Source organism: Mycteria americana, chromosome 5, assembly GCF_035582795.1.
Source record: "Mycteria americana isolate JAX WOST 10 ecotype Jacksonville Zoo and Gardens chromosome 5, USCA_MyAme_1.0, whole genome shotgun sequence".
Taxonomy (NCBI): Eukaryota; Metazoa; Chordata; class Aves; order Ciconiiformes; family Ciconiidae; genus Mycteria; species Mycteria americana.
In genome coordinates, this window is record NC_134369.1 from 20,562,473 (window position 1) to 20,589,275 (window position 26,803).

At 43.6% G+C, this 26,803-nt stretch overlaps 2 protein-coding genes across 8 annotated transcripts in view; one reads left to right on the plus strand and one right to left on the minus strand.

Moving 5' to 3' along the window:
- TSPAN4 (tetraspanin 4) overlaps positions 1–25,260 on the minus strand; it is a 467,778-nt gene extending 442,518 nt beyond the window's left edge. For 3 of the 7 annotated variants that reach the window (XM_075502392.1, XM_075502393.1, XM_075502395.1), the window contains exon 1: positions 24,980–25,260. The gene's annotated coding sequence lies outside the window, so the exon portion shown is untranslated. The other 4 variants (XM_075502396.1, XM_075502401.1, XM_075502399.1 and 1 more) reach the window with 4 other exon arrangements.
- POLR2L (RNA polymerase II, I and III subunit L) lies at positions 20,867–25,726 on the plus strand. The gene is made up of 3 exons (XM_075502408.1): positions 20,867–21,017; positions 21,572–21,679; positions 25,256–25,726. The coding sequence occupies exons 2-3, from the start codon at positions 21,585–21,587 to the stop codon at positions 25,362–25,364; spliced, it is 204 nt and encodes a 67-aa protein (XP_075358523.1). The 5' UTR covers positions 20,867–21,017; positions 21,572–21,584; the 3' UTR covers positions 25,365–25,726.
- The last annotated feature ends 1,077 nt before the right edge of the window (positions 25,727–26,803 follow it).

Consider the following 26,803-nt stretch of genomic DNA (forward strand, 5'->3'; position numbering starts at 1 on the left):
CTGACCCCAAGGAAATCTTGTCCTAATTCCCAGAACTCAAGTATCTGTTCAAAACCCCCAAAACACAAAGGGTTTGGTATGTCTTCCAAAATGCTTGTTTAAAAGTGACTGAAAGAAATTATACCAAGTAGTATATTTTATTTTTCTATCTCAGTGGCATCTGAATTATTTTCATTGTTAAGACATAGAAGTTCTTGTTTTTGAAACACATTAAAGGGACACAATCAGGTTAGAAATAAGCAGGTGCATTAAGCGGAAGTCAGGCTGAATAAAGATAAATCTTTGGCCACTAGTCCAGTGTTTTACCTGCAGCATTAGGCAACACTTTGGCGAGCACGAAGATGTATATGCTAATATACAATGCCCTATCCTCCAACCAGATATATTGCTTGGGTTCTTTACAGGAAATTCTGCCCAAAAGGGCTTTAAGGCAAATGCTAGAGTTTTCTGTGTGCATTCTGACTACACAAAAAATGAACATTAACATACACTTTCCTAACTATCCAAAGCTCAAGGTTAGTAGGAAAAATATTTTTATATATACATATGGGGGGAAGTGTTTGTGCTCACATGTATAGTATTGGGTATTATACAATTAACTGAAAATCAGGTACCTATTTCCATTCTCAAAGGTCAGGTCTTCAAGAGGCCTCACTGTCTACTGGACAGACACTGTACAACAGCTAGATCCAGCATATGGAATGCTTCTTAAGTTACACACTTGACTAAGAACATCCATCTTTGAAAATCTAAACACCTCAAAAAAGCAAGTGGTTAGTTTTATGTATGTGTTTTTAGATGAGGAAAATAAGAATGACTGAAAAGCCTCATCTAATAAGTATAAGTTTGTTTATCCAGAAGTCAAGCTTATCTCCTATCTATGGATACACACATACCTTTGAGAGGCAGTGGGAAATCCCAATTGTAAGCATAACGAAGGAGCATCTATTCTTAATGACTTAGGCTAGCTGTTTCAAATGCCTTGACCCAGTGCCTTGAGAAGTGGTCAGTAAACCTACATAGATTACGAAACGAGTTGTTGGTACTTTTCAAAAGAAGTGGCTGTAAGCCAAAAGGGCAAGAAAAATTCTTTATGAGGTCTTCCTCACCCTACTCTTTTCTGGTTTTCCCTAACTATTAAATGGTATAACGAAAATAGATGTCAGCTGCGTTAATGGCCCCTCTGTATGGGAATTCAATACTGAAATACCATTTTTGAAAAAAAAAAATCAAATCTGCAGCCTGGGGCAATTTTGGAAACCTAAGCAAGACATTTGTAAACATTCCTCCTCCAGACTTCATTTCAATCCACAGGCATCCAGAAGCATCAGGAAGAGAATCCCAGCTTCTACTACGAACCCAGGGTCTTACTTATTTTGATTCCTTTTATTTGCACACCCAAGTTCAAAAAGTCTGCGGCTGAATAGCCACAACAGAACAGCTATTGCTAGAGAGCAGCAGCTAAAATATATAACACACCAAAAATCAAGAATCAGCAGGCCAGCAAAGAGTTCACACAAGCCTCTGTACCCATCAGTAGCTGGGAGGCTGGACTAAGTGCTCAGGATACCTGGGCTGTATTCCCAGCTCCAGGTATGCTAGAGACACTCCCTGCACATCTTCCTCCATTCAGAGGACATGTTCCCAAGGACAGGAGCTCTCCTTCCTTGTGCCTCCAGTGCCTTAATGCTACAGGGTCTCCAACAACCAGCAGAGCAAAGACTAATTCCCTGCTCTTCATGCCTGCAACAGGAACAGGCTGACACAAAACTGCAAGCCATCAGTAACTGTAAATAAGAGAGAAAAATACATAATTGAGGCAAATTAGATTTGGAAGAAACATTGAAGGGAAAGGAATAAAACAGTACTCATCGTCAGCCGAGACATCACTTAGTCATGATCTGGAGTGTTCACACCTGCTCCACTCTGTCACAGACTCCCACAGCTCTGAAATGCACTGCAGCAGCACCCCGACACCTCTCCTTCTGCCAAGCCTAAGCAGCGTAACAGGATCATTTTGTCACTCAAGTTCCCATTTAGTTAATCGCTGTAACACCTTCAAATCTCTACAGTGTATTTCACGCAGAATGTCTGCACAAAGCAAAGCAGCCTCGTGGGTCTGCCTCCACCAGCCCAGTGCAAACTCCTGAGCTGCTGAACACATGGGCAATCTTGCCACCAGACAGCAGTGGGCTTGGACTGCTGGCACAGTGGGCATCCTTATTTACCTGTGTGCTTACACAGTCATTTGGGCCTACTAACAACCCTGTTCTGGTCACCGTTTCCCATCATTCTTTTTTTCATCCGTTATATCATAAAGGCCTCAGTTCAGAGAAATACTTTGACACGTGCTGTTCTGCCTTGGCTAAGCCAGACCAATGCAAGACAGGTCTCAGAGCCAAGGTGTTCAAGGGAAGAGACTAGCAAGGACCTAGGAGGAAACTCTCCATGGACTCCATAGGTACAGGGCATCTGTAACACATTTTGAAAGCCCTTTGAAGCGCTGCTCTCTGTGCCTTCATAGACTTGAAACCCTTTGGAAATGCACCTCTGAATACTTAGCTGAATAGGGATTTGTCAGTACTTTGCTGACTAGGGACCCAGATTACAGGAGAATAAATGATACAGGATCTTTTTTTTCTGTGCCTTGAAAATTCCTTCCCAGTTCCCCCTTCTTTCACCCCCTCAGCAGTGGCTATTTATCCACATTACATCCATGCCGACCTGTTTAGTTCAGCTCCTACCCCATTACCATGGGTTTGGCAGGTGATACAAGGAATGTTTTGTTGTTGGATAAACGTTCTCTGTCATGATGTGATGTTTTCAACTACCCGAACAAAAAAAGTTTATATTGCACTTTCCAACAGCCAAATCAGTCCTTTATTTGAGACACAGTGGTGACAAGAAAATTCAGCAGTGTAACCCTTCCCTCCCAATTACAGCTACAGCCAGCCACATGGGTTGGTGGCAGTAAAATGTAAGCTTCTGCCTCCGTGGAAGTGAACTAACCTCTACAGACTGAAAATGGAGGAGGAATAAACAGAAACCAATGTCAGGTAACTCAAATTAGTGCATGTGCTTGATTGCTGAAAGTTTCCAAGGCAAAACAAGGGGCAGATTTAAAAACATCTCTTTGAAACTGCAATACAATTGCCAAATTCACAGTTTTCAACCCCAACTGTTCCAAATGTCCTGGGTTCCCTGTCTTATTTGGTCAGACATCCTCTTCTGACTCTATAGTATGGAAATGTAATGATTCCCAGCTCCTGGTCTTCTGCCACAGACTGGGAACCTCTATCCTACATCCAAATGGTCTGGACAAGCACAGAACCCATGTATCCAGAACTGGGGTATTTATCCAAGCCACACACTATGGCTGTCTCTACATATCAACTCGTAACCAAGTTTGTAATGAATCTTTGGCAGGGCAGCTGTGAACATGACACTTGTTCACACATCACAGCTAAGTGCTTAATTTATGAACAGAGCTCCAGTTTATGTTGCTGCAAGCCTAAATCCTGTAGAAAAGCCACCAAGCAGCTGACCAGAATTATTTTATGTTTGTACACTGAGACAACTTTCAGCTCCCATAAAATTGTAAAGCATGCTGCTCTGCATGGTATAGCAAGTTATTACCCAGCAACTGATTTGCAGTGTGTTTTTTCTATCCATTGCAGTAGTTGAGTGCTGCCATCAAACCAGTTCAGAAAAAAAAAAATTACTACTATTATTCAGTCTTGAACATAACATACCCACCTTTGCTCATCTTACTACAATCACTGCCGGAAATCTATAAAATCAGTCAATCCCAGGTCCAGGGCTTGTTCCACCAGATGTCGCTTAGCAAAGCACTGAGTGAGTAATATCCTGACCACCCACAAAACTTACCAATACCACCTCAGGCAGGGGTAGGCTCAAATCCCAGCTTGAGTCCAGCAAAATCCTATCTCACCATTTATGCACCATAAAGGTGCACTGAAGTCTGTGACAAATAGCACACAAGCAAATGATGGGACCAAACTGTGTGTTCAGCTGCTGACGAGTTTACCTATTTAATGACAAGACACCATTCAGCATAACCAGGTATCCACTCAAAGCCAAATCAGCAGGAAAGAGCTCCTGGTACAAGTCAGCTGTTTCACCAGCTATTACACTGCAAATCTTCCATCGCATAAGTTAATAACAGCAAAGAAAGCTGCAACATGGACACCATCACCTGTGAACCACTGAGATGTCAATGCTCCTAAATGGTTGTAAGATAGAAAGAAGGGGAGAACTACCCTACAGCAATAGACATTCATATGTTGGGTTTTTTCTGGCCTAAATCTATGAAGGAATTAATTCAATTATTTTTCTATACTACTGATTAACTACTGAAAATACTACTGATTAACCATCCAAACACAAAATGCTGCCTATTACAGCTGTGTTCTTTCCTTCTCTTTCAAAAGGTATTAGCCACAGTTCAAATACTTAAGTGTATAAATCCAGCCAGGCATGTTTAATGAAAACTTTACCTTCTATCACAGCATTTTTAAAGTAGAGAATAGGCTGCCTTTTACCCTTCCAGCATCATAATGAAAAAGTAACTCTCTCCATGGAATTGAAGAAAATACTGTGGCTAGCAGAGCCCTGTTGAGAGACAGATTAATTATCTACCTGAATGTGCATGCAAGAGTAAGCTTGTCACAGCTATGGGAAAAAGAAAAAAAGCCAATCAGTTAGGGAAAGGTAGCAAAGCTGCTGTGCTAACGTTCTCCTCCCTTAGACCTTCGGCACAGCTCAGTGCAATGAGAGAGGTATGGTGTTCAGAAATAGCCATAAAGCAAAATCAGGCTGGGGAATTCACTGCCCTTTGAATGGGACAAGGCAGGTACTACTTGCAGCCCACAGTGCTACCTTACTACACAGAGCCACCCCACTCCATTTTCAAGAGTGGGGAAGCCACGTTCTGAGCGGCCAACCTAGAAAAGAACACAATGCCCTTCAAAGCAAGAACAAAACTGCAGCCACAAACTGCGGCCTAAAACAAGCATAACCAGAGTGCCAGCTTTCTAGGGACTAGATGTTGCCTGGAGGTCTGCATAGCCCAGAGACACCCAGTGGTTGAATTGTACATCACAAGCACGTGTAATGAATGGGAAGGCTGGGGAGAGCATCCTCCCAGTTCATTTATTTAATACAATCTCAGATTGACGTGATGCTTCTCTGCTCACCTCCAGCTCTCAGACTGGGGGTGGGAATGAATAGGGAGGTCTAGGAGAGAAACCTGATTCTGAATGAGTGACAAACAGCAAGAAAGTTCAGAGAAAGAAGAAACCTGCAAGGTTTCACACCAAGCTTTATCTTGCGCCCATAGATGTTCCCGACATCCTCTGGCCCTTCCTGTGCTCTGCCATTCCTGAGGAAGTCCCTGCAGGCAAGGCTCTGCCTCATTTGAGGTCTCCAGCTGAGTTTGGGTAACCATTACCTGCAGTCTGAGATAGGGGCAAGTGCTATGCCACACTGAAGGCCAAATGGCAGCTAAATGCTCCTTGTTGAGCTGCTACTGTTGCCAGCAGCAGCTACACTTCCTGGCTCAAAGGAGACTTAAATGACCCAAAACAACTAGTCAAGATACATGTGCAAAACAAAAGTAAGGCATCACCCTTCACATTACTAGCAGCATAGGACCAGATTCTATACTAGAAAAAGAGAGAAGGAAAATAGATCCAACTTGAAACAGGCTTTTAGCAGCTCTACAAAAGTATAAGCAGAGTTTCCTTTAACCCAAGTAACAGCAAAGCTGCAAAAGGTGGCATGCACAATGGGTCTTCCATGCATTGCATGGGCTCTCCAACACGAGGCTTGACTCCATCCAACCCAGCTTTACGCACTCGTAAAATACCCACATTAGGCAGATCATCATAGTCAGCTTCCTCCAAGGTCAATGGAGAGAGATGGACACCTCTTCCCACTAAGATGGAAGTCATCATCCACATATAACCGTCTCTCCACCTCTTATTTTAGACCCATCAGTTAAGTGGCATGAATCCAAGCCAAAGTGTATTAGGAACAGCTGGATTACACAGGGCCAACTAAACAGGATTAACATTATGCTCCCTTACTCGGCCTGCACTATTGTTAAATCTGAGTAGCAATGCTCCGTTCAGATGAAAGTAAATGGTGAAAGCACAGTAACCTCCAGAGAGACACAGAAATGCATATTTTAAGCTTCTTTGTGGGTCCTTCTGGAAAACATCAGGGCAAACTTTGTTTACAACGCATACCACATGCACAAAGACAAATGCAACCTTCAGCCAAGTTCCAGCAAAGGCAACTCTGTTTTTTCTAGAATTGAATCGTTATTTTTCTAAGGAAACAGTGTTTTTTGGAAATAGCAGCTATATTGTAGCAAGGGACAAACATCAGGGAAAAGTAATAGGTCAAGTGCATGAATGGGTGACCTTACTGTGATCATCCTACCATAAGAGACTTAAGAATAGTTTCATTCCCTGATAGAAACCTCAGAAATGCAGCAGCACCAGTAACCCAGAAACACTACGATGACTCACTTGTGTCCAACGATCAACTCAGATGCTCAGGGGAAACAACAAAGGCATCAAACAGGACACAGGCTAGCCAAGTGGATGCAATACGGCAGCACAACCTGGACTCGAGCCATAGCTCCTTTCACTGACTTGCTAGGCACCTCACTTTCTGCCTCACTTCTCACATCCCATAAAATAAGCCCTCTTTTAGCAGAGGTTTGACCTACAGGTGAACATTACTGATAACCAGTAGGTGTTCTCAGAATACAAGCTGGTCATGGCATACTGATGACAAAGAAAACAGTACGAGGAGATTTCATGTTCCAACACCCCCGACCCTACTACACATACTGAACGTAGAGAGGAAGTGAAGGAAACATCCCAAGTATTGCAGGAAAACTCAGACAGAGCAGCTGAATAAACCTGAGAAAACAGATAGCAGGCAAGGCTGATCACTGACAACAGCACATGACTAGTGTGAAGTGAGAGAGCACAAACAAGCTTGGAACGCTTGAGGTCTTCTTGCAAGCAGAGGGCAGCATTCAGGATCCTGCTAGCCCCCTTAAATCACAATCTGCTGTTGTGCTCTGCTATCAGAATTGGCAAAAAAATAAAATAAGAAAATAAGAAACAGGTAGGGGACAGAGCTAGGTCAGCTGCAGCCCCCTTCTCTCAGCTGCTCAGAGCTCCAGCTTTCAGTATTGGCCTCTCTCCTTCAGCCCTGCCCATGCAATCCCCTTTCAGCTATCCCCCATATGACTCAAATTTGTGGCACTTGCTCCGCACCACTGTGCGTACAGAAACACTGACATTCACACCATGTTCTACTTTGTCAATGACACATATATAAGCAGCAAAAAATTAAGAGGGAAGGTCCCTTCTCCCTCCCTTCTCCTGCATCATTAGAGCCTCATCTTTTCCTCTGCGAAGCTTTTAAAAAAAGAAAACAGATCTGAAATGAAATGGGAGGGGTGTAAAAAGTGTCTGGAACAAAATACCATATGTGCAATGCCTCTTCTCCTGTTCTGTGAGCTGCAAAAGAAAACAGCACCTTCCCTGACAGAAGGCAACAGTGCTGTCTTAAGTAATTGGGGGATCGGAGGAGAGGAAAGGGGCAAGAAAAACACATTGTCCACAGTTCAGAGAAGAGGCCCTTTTCAGCAGCCATGAGTAAGAAAGTTGCAGAAGTGACAGCTTCGCTGCCTCCCTGCCCAGCTGGCTCTCCAACCTGCCTAGAAGCAGCATCCAACACTACAGGAAGGGCTGGCTTTGTTTTCAACACTGTTGGCCAGTGGCCTTATACACAGGATTACAGAATGCTGCTTTCCTCACAAGTTATGATGGGGCAATTTATTTTCATTGGCATAAGCAGAGAAGGAGAGTCAGTCTGATCCACTCTGCAGCAGCAAGACACTGTGAAAGGCAATTTTACATATGTACATCATGCAGTCATAACACAATATGCACATTACGGACACCCTGTCTTAGAAGGAAACCTTTCAAGAGAGACCTTTGAATTCTGAAGATAAACTGAAGCATCTCCAGTTAGAATCTTCAGCCTTCAATCCCCATCATCCATGTGCTTCTACATCAAAGTAAAACCCTGTTTTGACTTCCTTCATGACTTTCAACTCCTCATTCCCTCATATTTCCACAGCAGTCTGCCCTGTAAAGTCACAAGAGGATTTTCCCACCCTGTTGACATCATCTCCTCCTTGTTACACCCAGTCCAGTCCATGCCACTCAGCATAAGCTGCAAGCTGAGTGCTGGCTAAACAGTACCAGATCCATCACACTCCAATGATCCTTGCTGACACTAAGGCTCATAGGCAGCTATTACAAGTCAAGGCCAGACTAGTGAGCAGCAACCTTCTGTGCATCTGTGGTGATGCAAACTGTTCCACAGTAAATCTAGAAACTACTAACAGTCACATTCTGCTCTCATCATCTGCACACACACATGCACTTACACTCATAGGTGCTAAATACCAGCCTGGCTTTTTGCATCTTCCGTGACTTCTTCCCTCCCCAGTTCCTCAGATTTGTTGTGTCCACCCTGACCCTTCAAGATTTGATAAACACTCTAAGGCAGCTTGGCATATCAGATTTCAGAAAAGCTTTTTCCCCCCAATACTTCCAGCTTTCAGTCCCTTACACCCCAGCTCTTCCAAACTGTGGCTCAGAAACACATCCCCTGACTTGTTTGCCCATATCCATGCAGCTGACCAAATGCTTAGCTCTGCTGTAGTGCTATCATATGTAAATCTTCAAATACTTCAAATCAAAATGAGAAGTTTGAAATTAAAAAAAAACAAACAAAAAACAATAACAAAACCCACCAAACACATACAACTTAAATGACTGCTAAAATCATCAATATATCAGCTGCAATAGCAACATTTTGGAGAGGATTTTTCTGGGGCTTTTTATTATTACTATTATTATATCTGCAGAAGGCAAGCCAAGAAAACAGAGAAATAGACGGAACCAAGCCCTGCATCCGAGCAAGCTCTCTGCGAGCAAATGCAGCCACGTTTCAGGGCTGGCAGAACATTGTGCTGGAATTAAGTGGTGTGGGTTCTGACGGAAACACAATTTTTCAGATCTGGTACAAAAATCTGTAATGCATGCCACTGAATAAAAGCTTCCATAGGCTGTACAGCAGCACCTAAATATTTGTCCTACTGCTGTTCATCTATAGCTGGCACACATTCAGAGATTGCAAAGACAAAGCCAAACCAAAGCTCAGGCTGACTTTTCTACCTCCAATTTGCATTGCACTTTTCCCTCCAGGGATCTCGCATGGCTTGGTTTGGATTCCATCCCAGCTCAGTCCCAAACAGAGAGATGTATCAAACAATTTCAATGCACCAACACGTTCCATTTTAAATTTAAGTATTTGAAATTACTTTCAATGCACATTCTCAACATTTCAATACTATTCTGGATAACTTTTTAATCCACCCATTTTTTACTAAGTGGTTAGAGTGTAGGGCAATTGGACTAAACTAAAAGCAGAAGAAGATTGCACCAAGGCAGACATCCACAGAATGAGAGCTGTTCGGGTGGAGTACCACCTTCCCACGGGAAATGAAAACTTTGTCACTAGCTATTCAAAATTCAGTTGTACCAAACACTGTCCACCATGAAGCAGGACAAAGCCATGAGCCAGCAGCAAAAAAAGGAAACTCCATGAGGCAAATAAGCTAGTTCTGACTTTCACCCCTTTCACTGCAGAGGCAGATAAGGGGACAACAAACTGCCAAATGCCTTAAGGATGTGGGGCAATATGCAGGGTCAGAGCCAACTCTGCAACTTACACAAAAGCCTACCCAACAGAACTAGTCACCACCAGGCAAAGGCAGGGTTAATACATACACTCCGTGTGTGTGTATGCGTGTATATAGTTATACATACACTAAGGAAATACTACGAGGAGGGGTCATCAAAACCATTTTCCTCACTGTAACAAATAACTTAGGCAGCAGTAAAGGACAGTTGTCTTGTTCACAGCCGCACGTGCCATCAGAATCAGTACTGTGAATGGTAAATGGGGCTTCCAGTTGCCAAAAGCCACAGGGTGCAAAATTAGTCTGACTTTGGATGAATCATTGCTAGGACTGAACCTGCAACAGGTAAACTGGGTGCATGGAGAAAGAACCCGGGGGGGGGGTGGGGGAGAACCAGAAAATAAGGCTTATTAAACTGTAAATGCTTTGATATGGAGAATCTTGTGTGTTCTTACATTGGCCAAAACAATGGCCCAGAACTGGTTCTCCTTTCATAATACAGTACAAAGGAACCTGAAATCACTATTGTCTAGCAATGGCTCATCATGGGTCCCATGAATAAAGGGCTTGGCAATAACCCAGCAGCCACAAGGCTTATGACAGCTTTCTCAAGAATTTATGAGAATTTGACTTCTTTCCAATAACTCCCTTAGGCTCCCAGAGGAATCCCCAAACAGCTTTTGAAGCCCTAGGAGTTGGGCCAGTTGACAGCAAAGACGATACCCAAAAGGCACTGTAATGACAATCCCACAGCAGAGCAGGAATGCAGGCAAGCAATAAAACTGATGCTAAACAGGTCCACAATAAACTGGCCCTAACCACAATTTAAACAGTAGGATACTGCCAAAATGAAATGGTCATTTACTGACAGAGAGAGAGCAAAGAAATATAAAACCCCAATAGAACAGTAGGAGATCACAGACAACTTTCAGAAAACAAATGCTTCTCAAGCCTGCCACTGCATCTAGATGAGACCTCCTCTTCTACGTCTGAGCATAGCTCTCTGTGTCCTCACCTCTAGCAGAGGAACAGGATCTTTTGGGCAGTTCTTGCTTTCTGGTATAAAGGCATTCTATTATCCATTCTCCAAGTAAGAAATTTTCTTGTGTGTGTGACAGAAAAGTCCTAGTCATCCCACAGTCCCTTTCCTCCAGATGTCCTGAAAAAGGCAGAATGCCTAAATAGCAGTACAGGCAGAGCCACGGCAGCACAGCCCTAGCCCACTACCACTGTGACTGAAGCTAGGAATGCTTGAAAGAGGGCATCAAACTGGCACTTCTTTACAGCAGCAATAGCTATGAGGTGCTCCACAAACCCTTCCTCAATCCATAAAGGGGCTGCACACGTGCTGGGGGGAAAGCCATTCTTTCACCCACATACCATTTCGTTCTGCAGGATAGAAGGGAAAGTGTATTTGTTCAGCATGCATTTTAAGAAGATAGAGCATCTCTGCTTTAAACTGACCCCACACACTGGAGATGTAGCTCAATAGAGAAGCAGAAAAAAAGTCTCCTTTGCAGAAATGCAAATACTTCCAAATACACCTCTGGCCCAGATGCAGACAGGTGGCATCCTTTGTATAACACTGCACATGGCTAACATTCACCCACATTACAGATAAACCACTGCACAATTCAGTTATTACAGAGCTAAGCAGAATCCACACACACACACTTGTCTTCAGAGGTTTCTCAATACAAACAGAAAAAAGCTGTCTTTCACAGAATACAAGCACTTTCTTAATATTAAGCTTTTTAGCTTCTCTACTGAGAATGGCAAATGTCACAAATCAAGAAAAAAAATGAAGCAGCTTGACAAGGTCATACAAGAGGCCTGTGGGAAAAAGCCCTGGCTTGGGGGACATTGCAGGGAAGAGAATGCATGTCCATTTGCTCAGCATGCCACTCATCAGGCCAGGGGGTTGCAAGGGTGAAAGATGGAAAGATGTCTTTGTTTTATGCCTACTTGGGAGAGAACCAATTTAAGGAATCAAAATAATTAGGGGGTCCTCAAAATACTCAGTATCTCCCAAGGGAGATGGGAAAAGTGCCCTCCAATAGCTTTGGGGAGAGTGGAGGTATATACAGTTAGTTAAGTACCATTTTAGATCAGGCAGGGATTTGAAGGCAAGCTGCAAACAAAATTGCAACCTTGATCTCACTGTTCTTTTTACTTAGGCCAAAAATGAATGCAAAACCCCAACCAAACCCATCAGTCCCTGGGCACAGCTCAAGCAGCCTATTGTTCCGAGAGGGCTTATCAATCACTACAGACAACCCTCTCTGATCAGATCATATGATTGAAGGCTTTACTTTATTATTCCCTCACACCACCACCAAGCAAAGCAACAGCAGTGTATCAGATCAGACAAAGGAACTGCTGCCCTTGAGAACAAACTCCTGAATAACTGCTCCCTGATGTGCACCTGTGTGATTTAGCTGTGTGCAGTGGGAATGCAAGAGTAACATGCCACATGTGCCATTACTTTCTGAGTTTAAAGAGGCAACACAACCGAAAACAACCAGGACATTCAGAAGTCAAGTTGGTCTTGTATCTCGAGTTTATTAAAACTTCATGACTATTTAACCTGGTATGTTGCAGCATTCCCAAGTACTATACACACGCTGAAGAGTGCTAGAACTGCTGGGTAGAGGCAAGAGATGACGGAAAACTCAGTGAAAGCTAGCTCTCCACAGCTCAGTCCCAGCTCCAACATACTGTGTTTCACCAGCATGCAGGCCCTGGGGCTTCTCTGCAGCAAGCTGGAGACCCTCCCTCAGCTTTCTAGTCCTGGGACTACTACACCTCACAGTTTCCCAACCCTCTGCTACTGCAGTGACACTGTGTTGTGATTGAAATGCTGGAACTGGCTCTTGAATGAAAAAGAAATACACCTGCAAGCAAAACAGCTGCAAAATCCATATTCATAAAGAATGTTTGAAGAATGTAGAGGCTTCTCCCCCTTTACCCACTAAAACATAACAGTTCTTGGTCTTTCATACAAAACACACCATAATTTCTTTCTTTCCTGCAGAGCAGTCACTGTGTATGTGTCTACCACTGTATTACCTCAATCTTTTTTTTCCAAGAAGCGCTTCTCTAACAAAAAGGAATTCACTCATACAAAGTGAACTGTATTGCTTCTGCAAAATTTCATTTGAGAATCCACAGTTAAAGTGCAGGACCCCTACGGTTACCAGTTCTGCTGTGTGATAGCTTCAGCATCCCTTGTGAGATGAAGCACATCACCTTAATGCATCCTTAAGGTGAAAGAACGACCAAGCTGATTGGCTTCATCACCCTAAGGACAAACAAAGTGACATACTTAATCTGATGAGAGACGCTAAAGCAGTGGCTCTTAATATTTTATGAAACGTTTGGCTGTTTTTAATTTTAAAAACAGCAGCTCAATAAACAAAGCTATGGAACGTTCCCTGTGGATGGCACAATGATAGGTGCACAGCAGCCCACTCATCTGAGTGACAACATGATATCCTATGCATCAACTCTGTCCTCCCCATGTCCACACTGGAAGCCCCATACACTGGGAGGTCTCAGGCTCTGCACACCAACAGGGACTTTTCCAGAAGCAGCTGTCTTTCACCAGGATGCAGCACATAGCAGGTGCAGCTTTGGAGCTGGTTTAGGACATCCAGCTTCCATACAGCACCTTAATCTGGACACAACAGGCTGACATGCCCAAACTGAGTAAGTGGTTTTAATCAGAAAAACTGCATTTTCTTCCCTACCTGGTCAGTTCTGGAACAAGACCATAGTTACAGACTTTCATGAAACATAAAATGCAAGCATCCCACTGTATCTCTACTGCACATTTGCTTTAAGCTTACCTGCTTCCTTTAGTAGCCACTACTGGCCACTGTCAGAGACAAGGTACTCAGCAAGATGGATCTTTGCTCCTACCTATAACAACCATCTCTTATTCCCACTCCCATGAAGGCTTGCAAGATGCAAGACCAGCCAGAAGGCAGATAGAAGGAAAAGCCCAAGCATCAAGTTTAAATACAGACATAAGCATCCCCAAAAGGCCCAAAGGAAAGAACAGGCTCTGCTGAAGGCTGTAATTCTTTGTTCCAAATACATCCATCATCACTTATGAGAACCTCAGAGATAAGACTTCCAAAATAAATTAGAAAATCCCCCCATTGCTTTTCTTTGGAGTTCAGAGACTCATAGATGCCTGGGCAAACTACTATAAGAGGACTGGCTTGCTGCAGTCTCTTTAAACAGAGATAAATCTTGATGGGAGAGGACCTGCTTATACATCCAGACAAAAAAGCTCCCAGCCAAAGACAGGAAGTACATCAGACACAAAAGCACATCCATGAGCTCATTGGGAATGCGCATGTCGCTTTCACCATGGAAGAACACCACCCTGAGGCTCCTCCTTCAAGCATTAATAATTTACAAATCCTGGCCTCACCTCAACTTCACAGTCCATCCTTTACTCTGGAAGGAAGGATTCTGCAGAAATGAAAAGCATTATCCCAAGAAAGGGGAGTATTTTGTCATCTGAGGACACTTGTATGGAAGAGCAGAGCTGACAGGCAGCTCCTGTGATCTTTCCGATTAAAATGCTGCCTCAGGATATTACTCTCCACCCCCCCTCCCCCAACATGAAACAGTCAATTAGGCCGTGATATATTCATGTAATAAAGGCTTTTTCTTATAAAATATGTCAATCCAAGACTGGCAAACATTATACTTCTGCCTCGAAGTGACCTTACTGAGAACAAACATGACAGATAAAAACAGTCCTAAACTAGTTAAATACTGACATCTGAGGAAGCAGAGAAGTGAGGGAGTAGACAGGTGTTTTTTCCAGTCTCATCTCAGTGCTTTTAAAAAAAAAAAAAAGGGGGGGGGGGGGAGTAGGGGGATTTAAGGATGAGAAGCTGTTTCCATGAAGGGTTATCTTACCTTTTCATTATTAATTTTATATACATGTACATATATACACATACATATGTACACATACACACACAAAACTACACTCACCTGCCACCTACAGCAACCTCTACAGGTACAATAGCATATTAGACCAAACAGCGCAAAATTCTGTTCATGGCATCAAACACAATGGTGCCTGATGATAATCATCATGACCATCAACGGACAATTCTTAGACCAGTCTCTTACACTAAGGAACCTTACACCACATAAAAAAAGTCATTATTAAAACAAGAACTGCCTTTGTGGAGCACCTATCCCTAGCCAGAAGAACACCTCAGCTCTCACTTCTAAGCACAACCGGGATCACCCTGAAAATATAGATGGTCCAGCTATGCTTCTGTATAGCAATGCCCTGCCTCCAAGGGCCCAGTGAGAATGGGAGGACACCTGAAATAGCACTAACATACACAAGCAGCAGGGAAGGCTCCATAAATCTTAGAAAGCTACTAAACACCACCACTGCTCACTGTCTCCTCCTAGCTCGTTAGCAGGAGCAATCACTAGACATGCCACAGACATCATTAAAGATATCTTTATGAATACATGTACACTGTCAGAGTCCCAAGTATCATCCATCCCAGCATCCTGACTGCTGTCCAGTAAAGCAAAACAAAGTCTCTGCCCCACAAAAACAGCAAGATAAAGTCTCTGCCCCCTTCTCAAGTAATAGGCATTCTTTATGAATACATGTACACTGTCAGAGTCCCAAGTATCATCCATCCCAGCATCCACCCCAGCATCCTGACTGCTGTCCAGTGAAGCAAAACAAAGTCTCTGCCCCACAAAAACAGCAAGATAAAGTCTCTGCCCCCTTCTCAAGTAATAGGCAGTGATGTTTACATCTAACACAAGGACACCTTAAACTGTTTTAGGGAAAAACATTTGCATTTTTGGACACATCTATGGGACTTCCTCATACACTCTATTTAGCACAGACATCTGTTACTCAATATATATATTTCATTTAAATCCCACCCTCCAAATCCTTTCCATCGGTTGTCACTAATGAAGCTTTGTGTGCAAAACCAAGTGCATTCTGCCCCCATTAGGAAGCCAATTACAGCAGGAAAAACAAGCAATTAACAAGGTGTAAAATAAACATCCTGCCACCTGCCTTTTAATAGCAGCCCCACTTCAAACAAGTCACAGTCTCAGCACGGCTTTCAGAATTGGCAACTGATATTATATATGTATTTATGCAGCAGCTGCTCTTCATTGCAACAAATATTACAGGCTTACCAGATAAGGTCAGCATATTTAAAAAAATATATAGCAAGTATTAAACCCTGCTTTGAGGCCCCAAATGTTGCTTTTAATGAAATCAGCAGCATCAGGCTTGTCTGGTATTACAGTGAAGCTGCAGTCACATCCGCAGCTTAGAGAGGTTTCTCTTCATTTCTACTTGCTTAGCAGCTTCTGTATTTGTTTCACTAAATCCAGGGGCCTGAGCAGCTATTAAACAACATGCAGGGCAACTAAACAATGCAAAGCTCTACAGAGTAGACAAGTCTTTCCTCCTTCCATCATCCTTGCCTCTCCTTCTTGGCTTTTTCCACCTCCCTACCATCAGATATAAAGCTATATCCAATTGTGGGGCAGAGGGGGCACATAATGGGGAAGAAAGCCACCCACTAAAAAAAAAAAAATCAAGGGGAAAACAAATCAAGATTCCAGCTCAGTCTTTGCTCCTTGAGCCTGCAAGCTTTAGAGGGAAAGGAGGGAAGTCCTTCCAAAGTCACACTAGCTAGCTCCAGAGGGAGCCACTTTTCTTTCTCTTTTGTGGAACAGGATGAATGACACACTTCTGAGTAGTTAACCAGGACTAGAGAAAGCCCAACAGTAAATCTGCGGGATTTAATAGACTTGGAGTGGAGAATGTGCCTGAGAAAACAGCAGCCAAGCTTTGTCTTGCATGTTTGTTTTTTTCTTTTTCTTCCCCTCTCGCTCTGGCTCTCTACTGCTACATATTTATTTGTTAAGTTTTCCATGTCACATTTCAGTTCCTGACTAATGTCCTATTTAATCACTCATTTCAAGATTCATGCAAGTCTTTTTCACTTAGGGTTCTTCTCTCTCTGGCTTTGTTGAGATCCGAGGAGTAGAACACGGAATATGGTACAACGAACTTTTGCAATCATGTCCACTATTCTGAGGTGCTAGTCAGAGATGGAGTGAAAACTAGTAACATTCTTTCCCTAAATGACGACAGGAAGCTAAAGGAAACGGAGCTTTTAACTCCAAACAGAGCCAACAGGGCTACCCACAGGTTTGTAGAAGGTTGGAAGTCATGATCAATAGTACCAAAACAATCCTTCACTGAAAAGTTCTTCTAAAAAGTCCTGAATTTAAATAACAATTCACCACCCTTGAACGCAACTGCTACCTAACTGGCAAATCAGATCTTAAAAGACCCAAGTCTTCAGTTCTGGTGATTATCTACGTGTATGCAGAAACAAGCAAAGTCAGGAGAAGGGGAACAACCACAGAAGGTGAAAAGCAGTGAAAGGTGAAAAGTCTCCAGACTCCTGAGGATGCACACCTAAACTTGACCTACTGCAACCCACAAAGTTTAAAAAAAAAAAAATTCTCAGCTGCTGGTTTCTCACGCTACTAGCACGAGTGCAGAGATCCCACGAGTCATTCCTACAGTCCTAATTACAGAGACAAGGTCACAAAAGACACAATCTGCCAACATGAGCTGCAGGAGGTCATACGGCCACTCAAGCTATAAAAGTATTTTAAGAGTAGTTCAGTCAGGTCACTTAACTGACTTTTTTGGGGTTTGTTTTTTTTAAACAAGCAGCAATATTTTCCCTTACATTTTGTGGATGGGAGAATAGGAAGCAGGATCTACTCCTTAGTCACTCATCACTAACAATGCCATGGAGCAGTCATGCCAAGCTGCATTTTGTAGGTCCAAATCCACAAAAAAAAAATGCCAAGAATGAGCCTCAAACCGACAGTGATGACAGAACATCTGAACATCCCTGACAGACTGACAGGGACAGAACACTATCAGCTTTCAAAAGTTGTTCAGATCACAGGAAGACGTCCTGTACTGCATTAACCAAGAAGTGGGATATATTATCTGCAATGCCCCACAACAAAGCCTCACATGACAGAAGCTGCTCCAGAAGCACATCAGAAAAGTGGTTCACAGTTCTCAAACTTACTTCAACTTGATTAGTTCTAGGGAATTCTCTTCTGCTCAATGCTGAGGAGAGCTCCAATGGGTTTCCTGACCACCAGGCTGCCTGAAGGCCCAAAGAATCATCAGGGACTGCTGCTTGTTGAAGGTGGCAAGAGACCAGAAATGGGACGAGAACTTATTGTGAGGAAGACCCATGCAGTTCTAGGATTAGTTCTAGGAGATAGGACTCAAATTCTTGCAATTCTTCTTCAAAGGACACTTAAAGAGACCTAATTCTCCAATTCTTCCAGTCCTCATCCCTCTTCAGGACGGTTGAAGAGACCAAATTTGACTAAATACTAAACTGCAATAACTGAAGTGTCAGCAGTACCCAGCTCACCTGAGAAAGAGGAGTTGAAAAGTGGCATGCCACAAACGGCTCACTCTGCAGAGTCACCCTAATCAGTGTGAGCTACAGCCCATAAAACACTGACTCTGATTCCCAATAGTCACATGTGCGCACATCCCCCCCAACTCTTTTAAACAGACTTCTGTGGTTTGGCAAACGGTCAGATTAAGCAGAGGATACATGAAGTTGAGTAGAGAATGTTCTCAGTATGTAGCAGTCTCTGCAGGTCATAGATCATAAAAATCCTTACATTTTGTAGGATCAAAGAAGCTACAGCCATAAAAGATGTATTAGTTCATTAAGCCCATCACCCAGCTGAAGCAGGTTATCCAGAAAAGAAGACATAACAAAGTTAAGTAATACTGTGAGAACAAGCCAAGGAAATTTTGCTTAGCACCTTTTTTCAAAGAAAAGTCAGACATGAGAACTAGGTCTGAAAGTTAAAATTCAGTTTTGTTTTTAAGAAATAAGCAAGCACATTTCTACAAGGCAGCTATAAAATGCTAACCTACACCTAATGATGTGGCTCTGCCATGAGGCCCCTGTGACAGCCCCTCTTTCTCACTCCCAATTGCTAATTTCCATCTCCAAACACAAATGCCTTTCAGTGCACAGTTCAGTAAGAAAATTACTTTGGAGCCCTGGTGCTGAAAATGCATCAAAGCACAATCTGCAAATTCTCAACCCCCCCAAAAACAAAAGAAATCAAAAGAAAAAAAGAAAAGACACAGTTTGGCTCTCGCTGGCCTACAATAACAATAATAATCTAAAGATCACAGGAGGTTCATCTACCCTCCATGCCAAGTCAATCCGTTCTGTTCACAACTGCGTATAATTGTTCCTGGGACTGCAAAAATTACTGTCTTTTCACTAGCAATCAGAATTGTAAAAATGCTTTCAAACAGCCTCAAACCCTTATTTGTTAAAACACAACCGTTTGCTCTTTTACGGTTCAAGTTAGGTCTGGCATTTCTGTGCAGAGGGTCAATAATCCAGCCGTTCAAAAAATAGTCACGAAAGATATTAACATAAGCTGTGCATTAAGACACAATTATTTATATGCCTGACAGTAATGGCTCTGCGCTGTGCACTGTATCAACTCACAGATACTTTAGCAGGAAAATAAAACACTTTTGGAGAATTTCTGCTCTGCCCAAGGACAATTAGCATAATGCTAACGCTGTAACAAGAGAACAATAAGGACTGACAGCATTCAGACTAATGCTTCATCCCAGAGTCTCCAGAACAGTAGCGTCTGTCCCTAAAGTTTGTAGCCATCACAGCATGCTTCCCTTTGCTAAGCACACATAGTCTGTGCTTAATACCTCCCCAATCCTTAGATTAATGAAATACAAGTAAACAGTTTCAAGATGCATTATCCTCTGCTACCAAACCTCCCCGGCTTCGGGTACCCAATAAAATTGGTTGCTTTGCCTGCAACCAGCCATTGCTTCCCATGCAAGGGGAACTTCCCTTGTCCCTCAGATACCGGGGAAAACCCTCCTATTCATGCAGGCTGCGTCTATGGCACTGCCCCTGAACAGCAGGCAATATCTCAAGGGCAGCGTATACCTCTGCTGAAGTGCTTCATTTTTATTTTAGCCATGCACAGCTCACAGCAAGACAGAGCAACATTAAAAGTTAAACGAGACAGTGTCAAGTCCAATCTGACCCCAGAGTTTAAAAACTCTCGGCAAAGCTGAGACTGGGACCCGAGGGCGGGTTTGCCTTCAAAGAAATAAACACTGTCCGGGCTGTGCAGAGCAACTACAAAAACAGTAACCCCTTGGGACGGGCGGCGGGAAAGCGGAGCGGGCTATAAAGCCGGGCGGCAGCCGCTCCTGCCTTCTCCCACCTGAGGGAGCGCGGAAAAAAGCGGAGAAACGGCCCCGAAACGGGCCGCGGCGCCGCGTTTCCAGAGGCGCGACACAGCGACGAGCGACGCCGCGAGCGACCATTGGGGGTCCCAACCGCCGCCCTCCCTCCCCCCACGGATCCCCTCACGCCCTCCCCCGGCTGGCTGCTCCTCAGCCACGGCGGCGGCTGCGGGGACAGGCTCTCCAGCCGCGGAGCCACAGCGGGCACCGCCACACCGGCGCCCCTGCCCATGAGGGGGCGGACAGGCGGGCGGGCTGCCGCGGCGTACCCCGACTCCGTCCCACAGCCCTGTCCGCCGGGGTCCCCATCGCGCCCGCCGCCCCCCCGCCGGACAGAGCTGGCGGGTGCCGGGCTGCAGCCACCAGTTGCGCTTCCCGCCCCAGACGGCTCCGGTACCTCAGCGAGGATGGGATGAGAAGTCTCGTCGCTGCAAAAGCCCTCTCGCAATGCAACAAGTGCCCACCCACCTGGGAATGAAGAGGAGAAGGAGGAGCAGGGGCGGGCGCCACGCTCGGTCGCTCGCACCGCCGGTGCCGCGGTCTGCGCTCCCGGCGCCCCAGCTGCCACTCACCGCGCCACACGCGAAACGCGAAAACAAGCCCGCCCCGCGCGCGCACTCTCTTGAGCCACCCGGGACGCCGTACGGTCGGCCGCTACCATCCCGCCGCCCTGCGCAGAAACAGGGGTGCGCCGGATCGCCCCCCGCCCGGCCGCCGCGTCGGCCCTCCTGGCAGCCGTGCCCCTTCCCCCGCCTCGCCGGACTGGTAGCGCCCTGGCAGCCGTTACGGGAGCGCGGAGGAGCCGTTACGGTAGGAGTTGCTTCCTGGGGTTGCGGTCCCCTCAGTGCTTCGGTGGGGCTGGGAGCTTCCTCGCTGCCTTAGGGTGGGGTTTGCGGGCGAACTGGGACCGGTCTCCTCCGGGGAGGCCTGGCTCGGCGAGCGAGGCCTCAGCTTCGGGCTCGCCCGACCCTACAACCGCCTCTTACGCCACCTCTAGGCCTGTTTCTGCGGGCCATGGGGCAGGGATAAGCCGCTCCCGGGCTCGGGCGCTGGCCACTTTTCCCAGCTAGAGGGTGTTGGGTCTCTAGCTCCCGGCAGAGCGCCGCTGCCCACCGCCCCCTTCGGAATTGCCTCGCGTGGGAGGTGGTGCGGGTCTGGCCGTTGGTGGTGGAGCGCGACCTAAGCCGCGTTACGCCGCTGTAATTCAGCACCTCCGTAACGCGGCCTCTTCTCTCGCTTACTGTCACTTAGTCTGTTGAGCTGCCGTTTGAGACTCGTACAAGTCCTGAATTTCCTTTCTTATATTCGAATATGGTATTTAGTAATTTTGCAGAGGTGTGATACCGTATTTTTTAATGTTACAGCTACAGTGAAAAAATGATCATCCCAGTCAGATGTTTCACATGCGGCAAAATAGTTGGAAACAAGTGGGAAGCCTATCTTGGCCTTCTGCAAGCAGAATATACAGAAGGGTGGGTATTATTTCTGTATGTTCTTTGACTTAGATTTTAGATGAGATTGCATAGTGCATAAGATATATCAGTGTAGGATCGTGGCATGACAAAGTAGCTGTAAAGAGGCTAAAAACTACAGATACATTCTGAGGCTAGCTGTTTAACCAGAGGTTAGAAATTATAATAGGTAAGAAAGTACGTGTTTCCTTACTGAATCTTTCTGGGCAGTAGTATGGAAGTTGCCAAGTCATAACCTTTATGCCCAAAACAGTCTCAAATATTTAACTCTGTACGGAACAGGAAGGAAAGAAACAAGCAGTACAGTCAACTTTGACAAAAACATTTTTTTTTTAAAGAGGAGAGAAGGAAGAAGTTACAAGTGTAAGAAGTAACTAACATTGCTAACAATGTATACCCCTTTTAGGTTTTCTTAAAAGCATTTCATATTCGCTACTCAGAATTGCTCACCTTATTTGAAAGCACTGGTTTGCTGGGGGGAAGGGGAAGTTTAACTGCTCTAGGTACCCGACTGATAGTCCTAACACTTCTATTTTAAGAAGTCTACGTGTGCTTTGCATAGCCAGAATTGTCTTTTAATAGTTCATGGAGGGTCTAGCTATGGTGGGACTACTTCAGAAGGGTTTGAGAAGGTAACTCCTGAGAAATATTTACATTGTCATCAAGTTTGAAGAAAAAAAAAAAAAAGGTGTTTGCAATTTTTCACAAGGAGTGAAAAAAAATGTTAGAAATTTGAGAGACTTCCTGAAGTGATGTTGAAACTGTTAAGTAGAAATAAAAGAGTATTTGCTTTGCATTCAAATGGTTAGGGATACTAATAGGTTTTTAAATGGACTTATGTCAATGAACTGTCAGAAGAATGTATATTAACAACACAGATTCCACTGCCTTTTCTCTAAAGTAAATCTGAAAACATTCTTATGGTTTAGGGTATTATTTTGTCAAATGTTAAACAGTGGAGCACAGAACAAACAGGAAAGGAAAGCTTTGGTTTTTGAGCCTCATCTAAACTCGTAGGAAGTTGTGATTATTCTCTGTGCTTCTCACTGCTTGATGTGGAGTTTGCAGGGGAAAGATGTCCTGTCCCCCCACCATTTACTAGTTTCATTAAAAACTGTCCAGTGAAAAGCATTCGATACTTTTCCTAAATCTCATTACTTCTATGAGTGGCCTTTTTAGAGTGCATTTACATCCCAGAACCTGTCAAACATAGCTGAGTAGAATATTGCAGCTGCTAAACTAAAGGTATTTAGAAAGTTGCTACAAAAAAAAATTTTTCTTTCATTTATGGAGTTAAAAGCATTAAAATAGTATGGGTTGCTAATCATTTCTCACTAATACTGAAATTTATCAGAGCTATTCTGCTAGCACTTCTGACTTATTTTTGAAGTATTACATTTTCATATTTTTCTTGTCTTCATTATTCCTCTGCTTTTGCCTGGGACAGGAAGATGTACGTTGTTATTGATAAATGCTCATTTGGAAATGATTGCTATGGTCACTGGTGTGATTCTGGGATGCCTCTTCAAACTAATGCAGTTACGGTATTGTAAGATCAGAAGCAGAGTTTTCAGATATCGAACAGTTAAAATCTTACAGTGCAGTGTCAGAATTACTGTTAATGGTGGCTTAAGAAATGGATGTACAAAATGGAAGAAATAACCACAAATTGTTTAGACAAGTTTAAAAAAGACCCACACCTTTCTGTTTGTCCCTTAAAATTGCTCTTTTTCCACAAGTTCTTGGAAGCTAGAGGAAAAGGGAAGTACAACTGAAGTTGTTTTAGCTGAAATGTATAGTATGACTTCTGAAGTTGTGATTAATGTTAGTATTTTGCATCTCTGATAACTGCATGTGAAAGTTCAGAACTTTCCAGGTAGCTCTTAAAACTTATGTATCAACAGACATCAGATGCTTTTGTTCTCAAGTGTTTTGGAAAGTTTAGATGTCATGCAATGTTATTTATGAACATTCTTTTTAAAAAAATACACTGTTCATATACTTCTCTTAAATAACTTCTGCAAGTGCTTAAAATGAATAGCCCTGCTATTTAAGTCCTTGAAGAACTGTTGATAGGTACAAGGACTAATTGACATCATCAGAGAAGCTGTTGGAGTTTGACTCCATGCAGTTAGACTGTACTGCTTGATGCCAAACAACCTTTTACCATGGTCCATCTTATGCAGAGGCTTCCTTTCGGTCATTTGTACCTTAGAAAAGTATCTATCAGCTTCTTTCTACAGGAGAATTACAGGTTTCAGGAAATTACATTTGTTTTAAGCAAATGCTGGATTGTTGCACTGCATCATATAGATCTAAAGACCTGAGATCAGTCATGTTTCATGAATGTCAAGTTCTGAAGGTGTATCAGACTGGCTTTATGGTTAATAGATTGGTGCTAAAGAGCTTGGATAGTGCCACTTATCTTTAAGAGATCTGATAGCAATAGCCATTGAAGACACGTGCAGTGCTTTAGGCTAGGATGATTCATATGTTCTCTACCCAGCCATAAGAATCTCAAGCAGTCGCTCAGAAGGAATTAAGTGGAAGGACTGTAAAACACAGATTTCTTGTTGAGCAGTCTGCACATCCTTATTTGTATATTTGTGGGGAAGAGGTTGTATAGCTGAATGCCTTCTTATATGGGAACTGGAAAAGATTTTAGCCTTCCTCAGAATTAGCATCCCATCCATATGTGGGGTAGCTTGCATTTTGAGTTATTTTAGTTTCTGTATATCTCTCACCCTTTTAACATGGCTTAGATCACAAATTTATCTTGTGAAGTAGACAGTTTACAGAAACATCATGTTATAACAGTGCTTAGAGATGCTATTCCTTATTCCTGTGTCAGGAGACTGTCTAGTGCGTTCGTGCTACCTTCTACCATACAACTAGTGGGAGCTGTAGCCAGCAAAGGTAATTATGGACTGTCCAGGATTTTAAGAGGAGTGGAAATTACTTCCCATGTTTCAGAACTGTGTTCCTGTTACTACATTCACACCTCTTGATTGATCAGAGTTTTAACCAGATCAGCTCCTCTCTTTTCTACAGACTGGTGTTTGTAAAAGGAAGACTGAGTTACTGTAACTAAATAATTGAGGTTAGAAATGTACCGTATTTCAAGTCTCTTTCCAGCCGTGAAGACTAAAATTTTATTTCCAAAACCAAAATACTTGCATCTCACTTAACCTTGCTGTTTCATGACCAAATACGCCTTCATGAGTGGGGTAGTTCAGATGAGGAAATTCATAAGAGTTAGTCTGTTATGGTTCTGTTCTTGTAGGAATTCTGCATACTTACCTCTGAAGATTCAGTAGTTGTGTCAGCTGGATGCCATCTTCAACAGAAGATCATGTGCTCTTGCAGTCCAGAGAAAAGGCAAACACCCTGTCAACAGCAGTAAATGGAAAAGAACATAACAGCACATGCTAAGTTTCTATTTCTTAGTTTGAACTGCAAGCAAGTTTTCCTCTATGACTAAGCTCAAAGTAATCAGTATGTTGCTTAGGAACACTTACAAGTGGTTCTGACTCACTTTTTTTTTTTTTTATTGTTGTTGTTCTTGTTCATTAATAGAGATGCCCTGGATGCCCTTGGTTTGAAGAGATACTGCTGCCGCAGAATGCTCCTAGCCCATGTGGATCTGATTGAGAAGCTTTTGAATTATGCACCCCTGGAGAAATGAGATGAAAAAAGTATCATGCTGCAAGCCACGTGGAACGTATCTCTAATTCTAAACTTGAAACTAGACTTCAGGCAGTAAAGGATGAAAGCCATCTGTAGTGCAACCATTGAGAGATGTTTACCTTCTGGAGAAAATACTGCCCTGAGCCACTAACCTCTTTCAAGGAAACAAAGGAAAGATGACGTCTACTTAACCAAGATTTGGAGATTAAATTAAAAGTTTGGATGCTTCTTTTTAAATCTGTGTTTGGAGTTGTTTTGTGAACTTTTAGATGCTTCTGCCAGCAAAAATAAATGTTTGTTCATGTAGAAAAATTATTATATTTCATAAAAATGTTGAAATAAAGGAGGTCTTTCCCTGTAGCCTTCCTACAGTTTCTGGATACAGTTAAGTGTACACTTGGATCTTGCTATTTGCTTGTGCTGGTTACTTTGAGGTTAGGAGTACTATTAAGTAATCAGTTCAGTGTTTTGTGCTAGGCAGGCAAGGGGGTTAGAAACATGGGACTGAAGCTCAGGGTTCCAGCATCAGGGAAGTGGGTAAGTTTGTTTGGTAAGAATGAGGCATTACTCCTGAAAGCTTTGGGAGCTAGTAGAGTGTGCTTTCCACTGCAGTTAAAGTCAACGTGCGGTCTCTACCCTAGTTCTTATAAAACACTGGGGCTGCTGTATTATAAAAAAGTGAATCAGATGGTGCAGTGCCCTTCATTTAGGTAAAACACATATGAGTGTTCCCACAGAAGGCACTGGATGTGAGAATTTACGCATGCTGGTGTGAACAGGATCAAAGTCTTGATCTTGCCAAGCACCTGCACCACTCTGTAGCTGGTACGCATGCAAACCTTCCACTTGTTAGTAATTTCATTGGCTTCACGTTGTGCTGCGTGTGTGGCGTGGTACTGCCTGGCCAAACGGAGAGTGCTCTGCACTCTCCTGGTGGAATGAAACACTGAGAGGTCAGCTGTACATGCAGGGCTTGTGAAGGTTACCTACACTGAGAGACAGGCGCTGACCCTGCCAAAAGGTCCCACGTTCCTGTCGCGCTGCAGCTTGAAAGCTGGACCACGTTTCACGCTGTTCTCTGACATCCAGAAGATGCATCATTCCAGGTGGTGTGTGCACAGGCAGACACACCCACCTTACCTGAAAATGAAGGAGGCCAATTCCTACATCTGTGCATGCTCAGGATTCTGTTCAAATGCAGTGTTACCCATATGCAAATGTAGGACAAATCATCTTTACAGCAGCCTTGTAGAAAACGGGCTGGAACAGATGATAATCCCTTAGCTTCCAGTCTGTTACTCCTTGGTACAGTTAAACTTTTGGCACTCGCGTATAGGCTGCTGGATAAGAAGTATCTCTGTCGATTCTTTTCTGTAGTTGAAGAACTACAAAGAGGTTGGTTTGAACAAAACCTGGGTTTCCAGAGGTGATAATTAT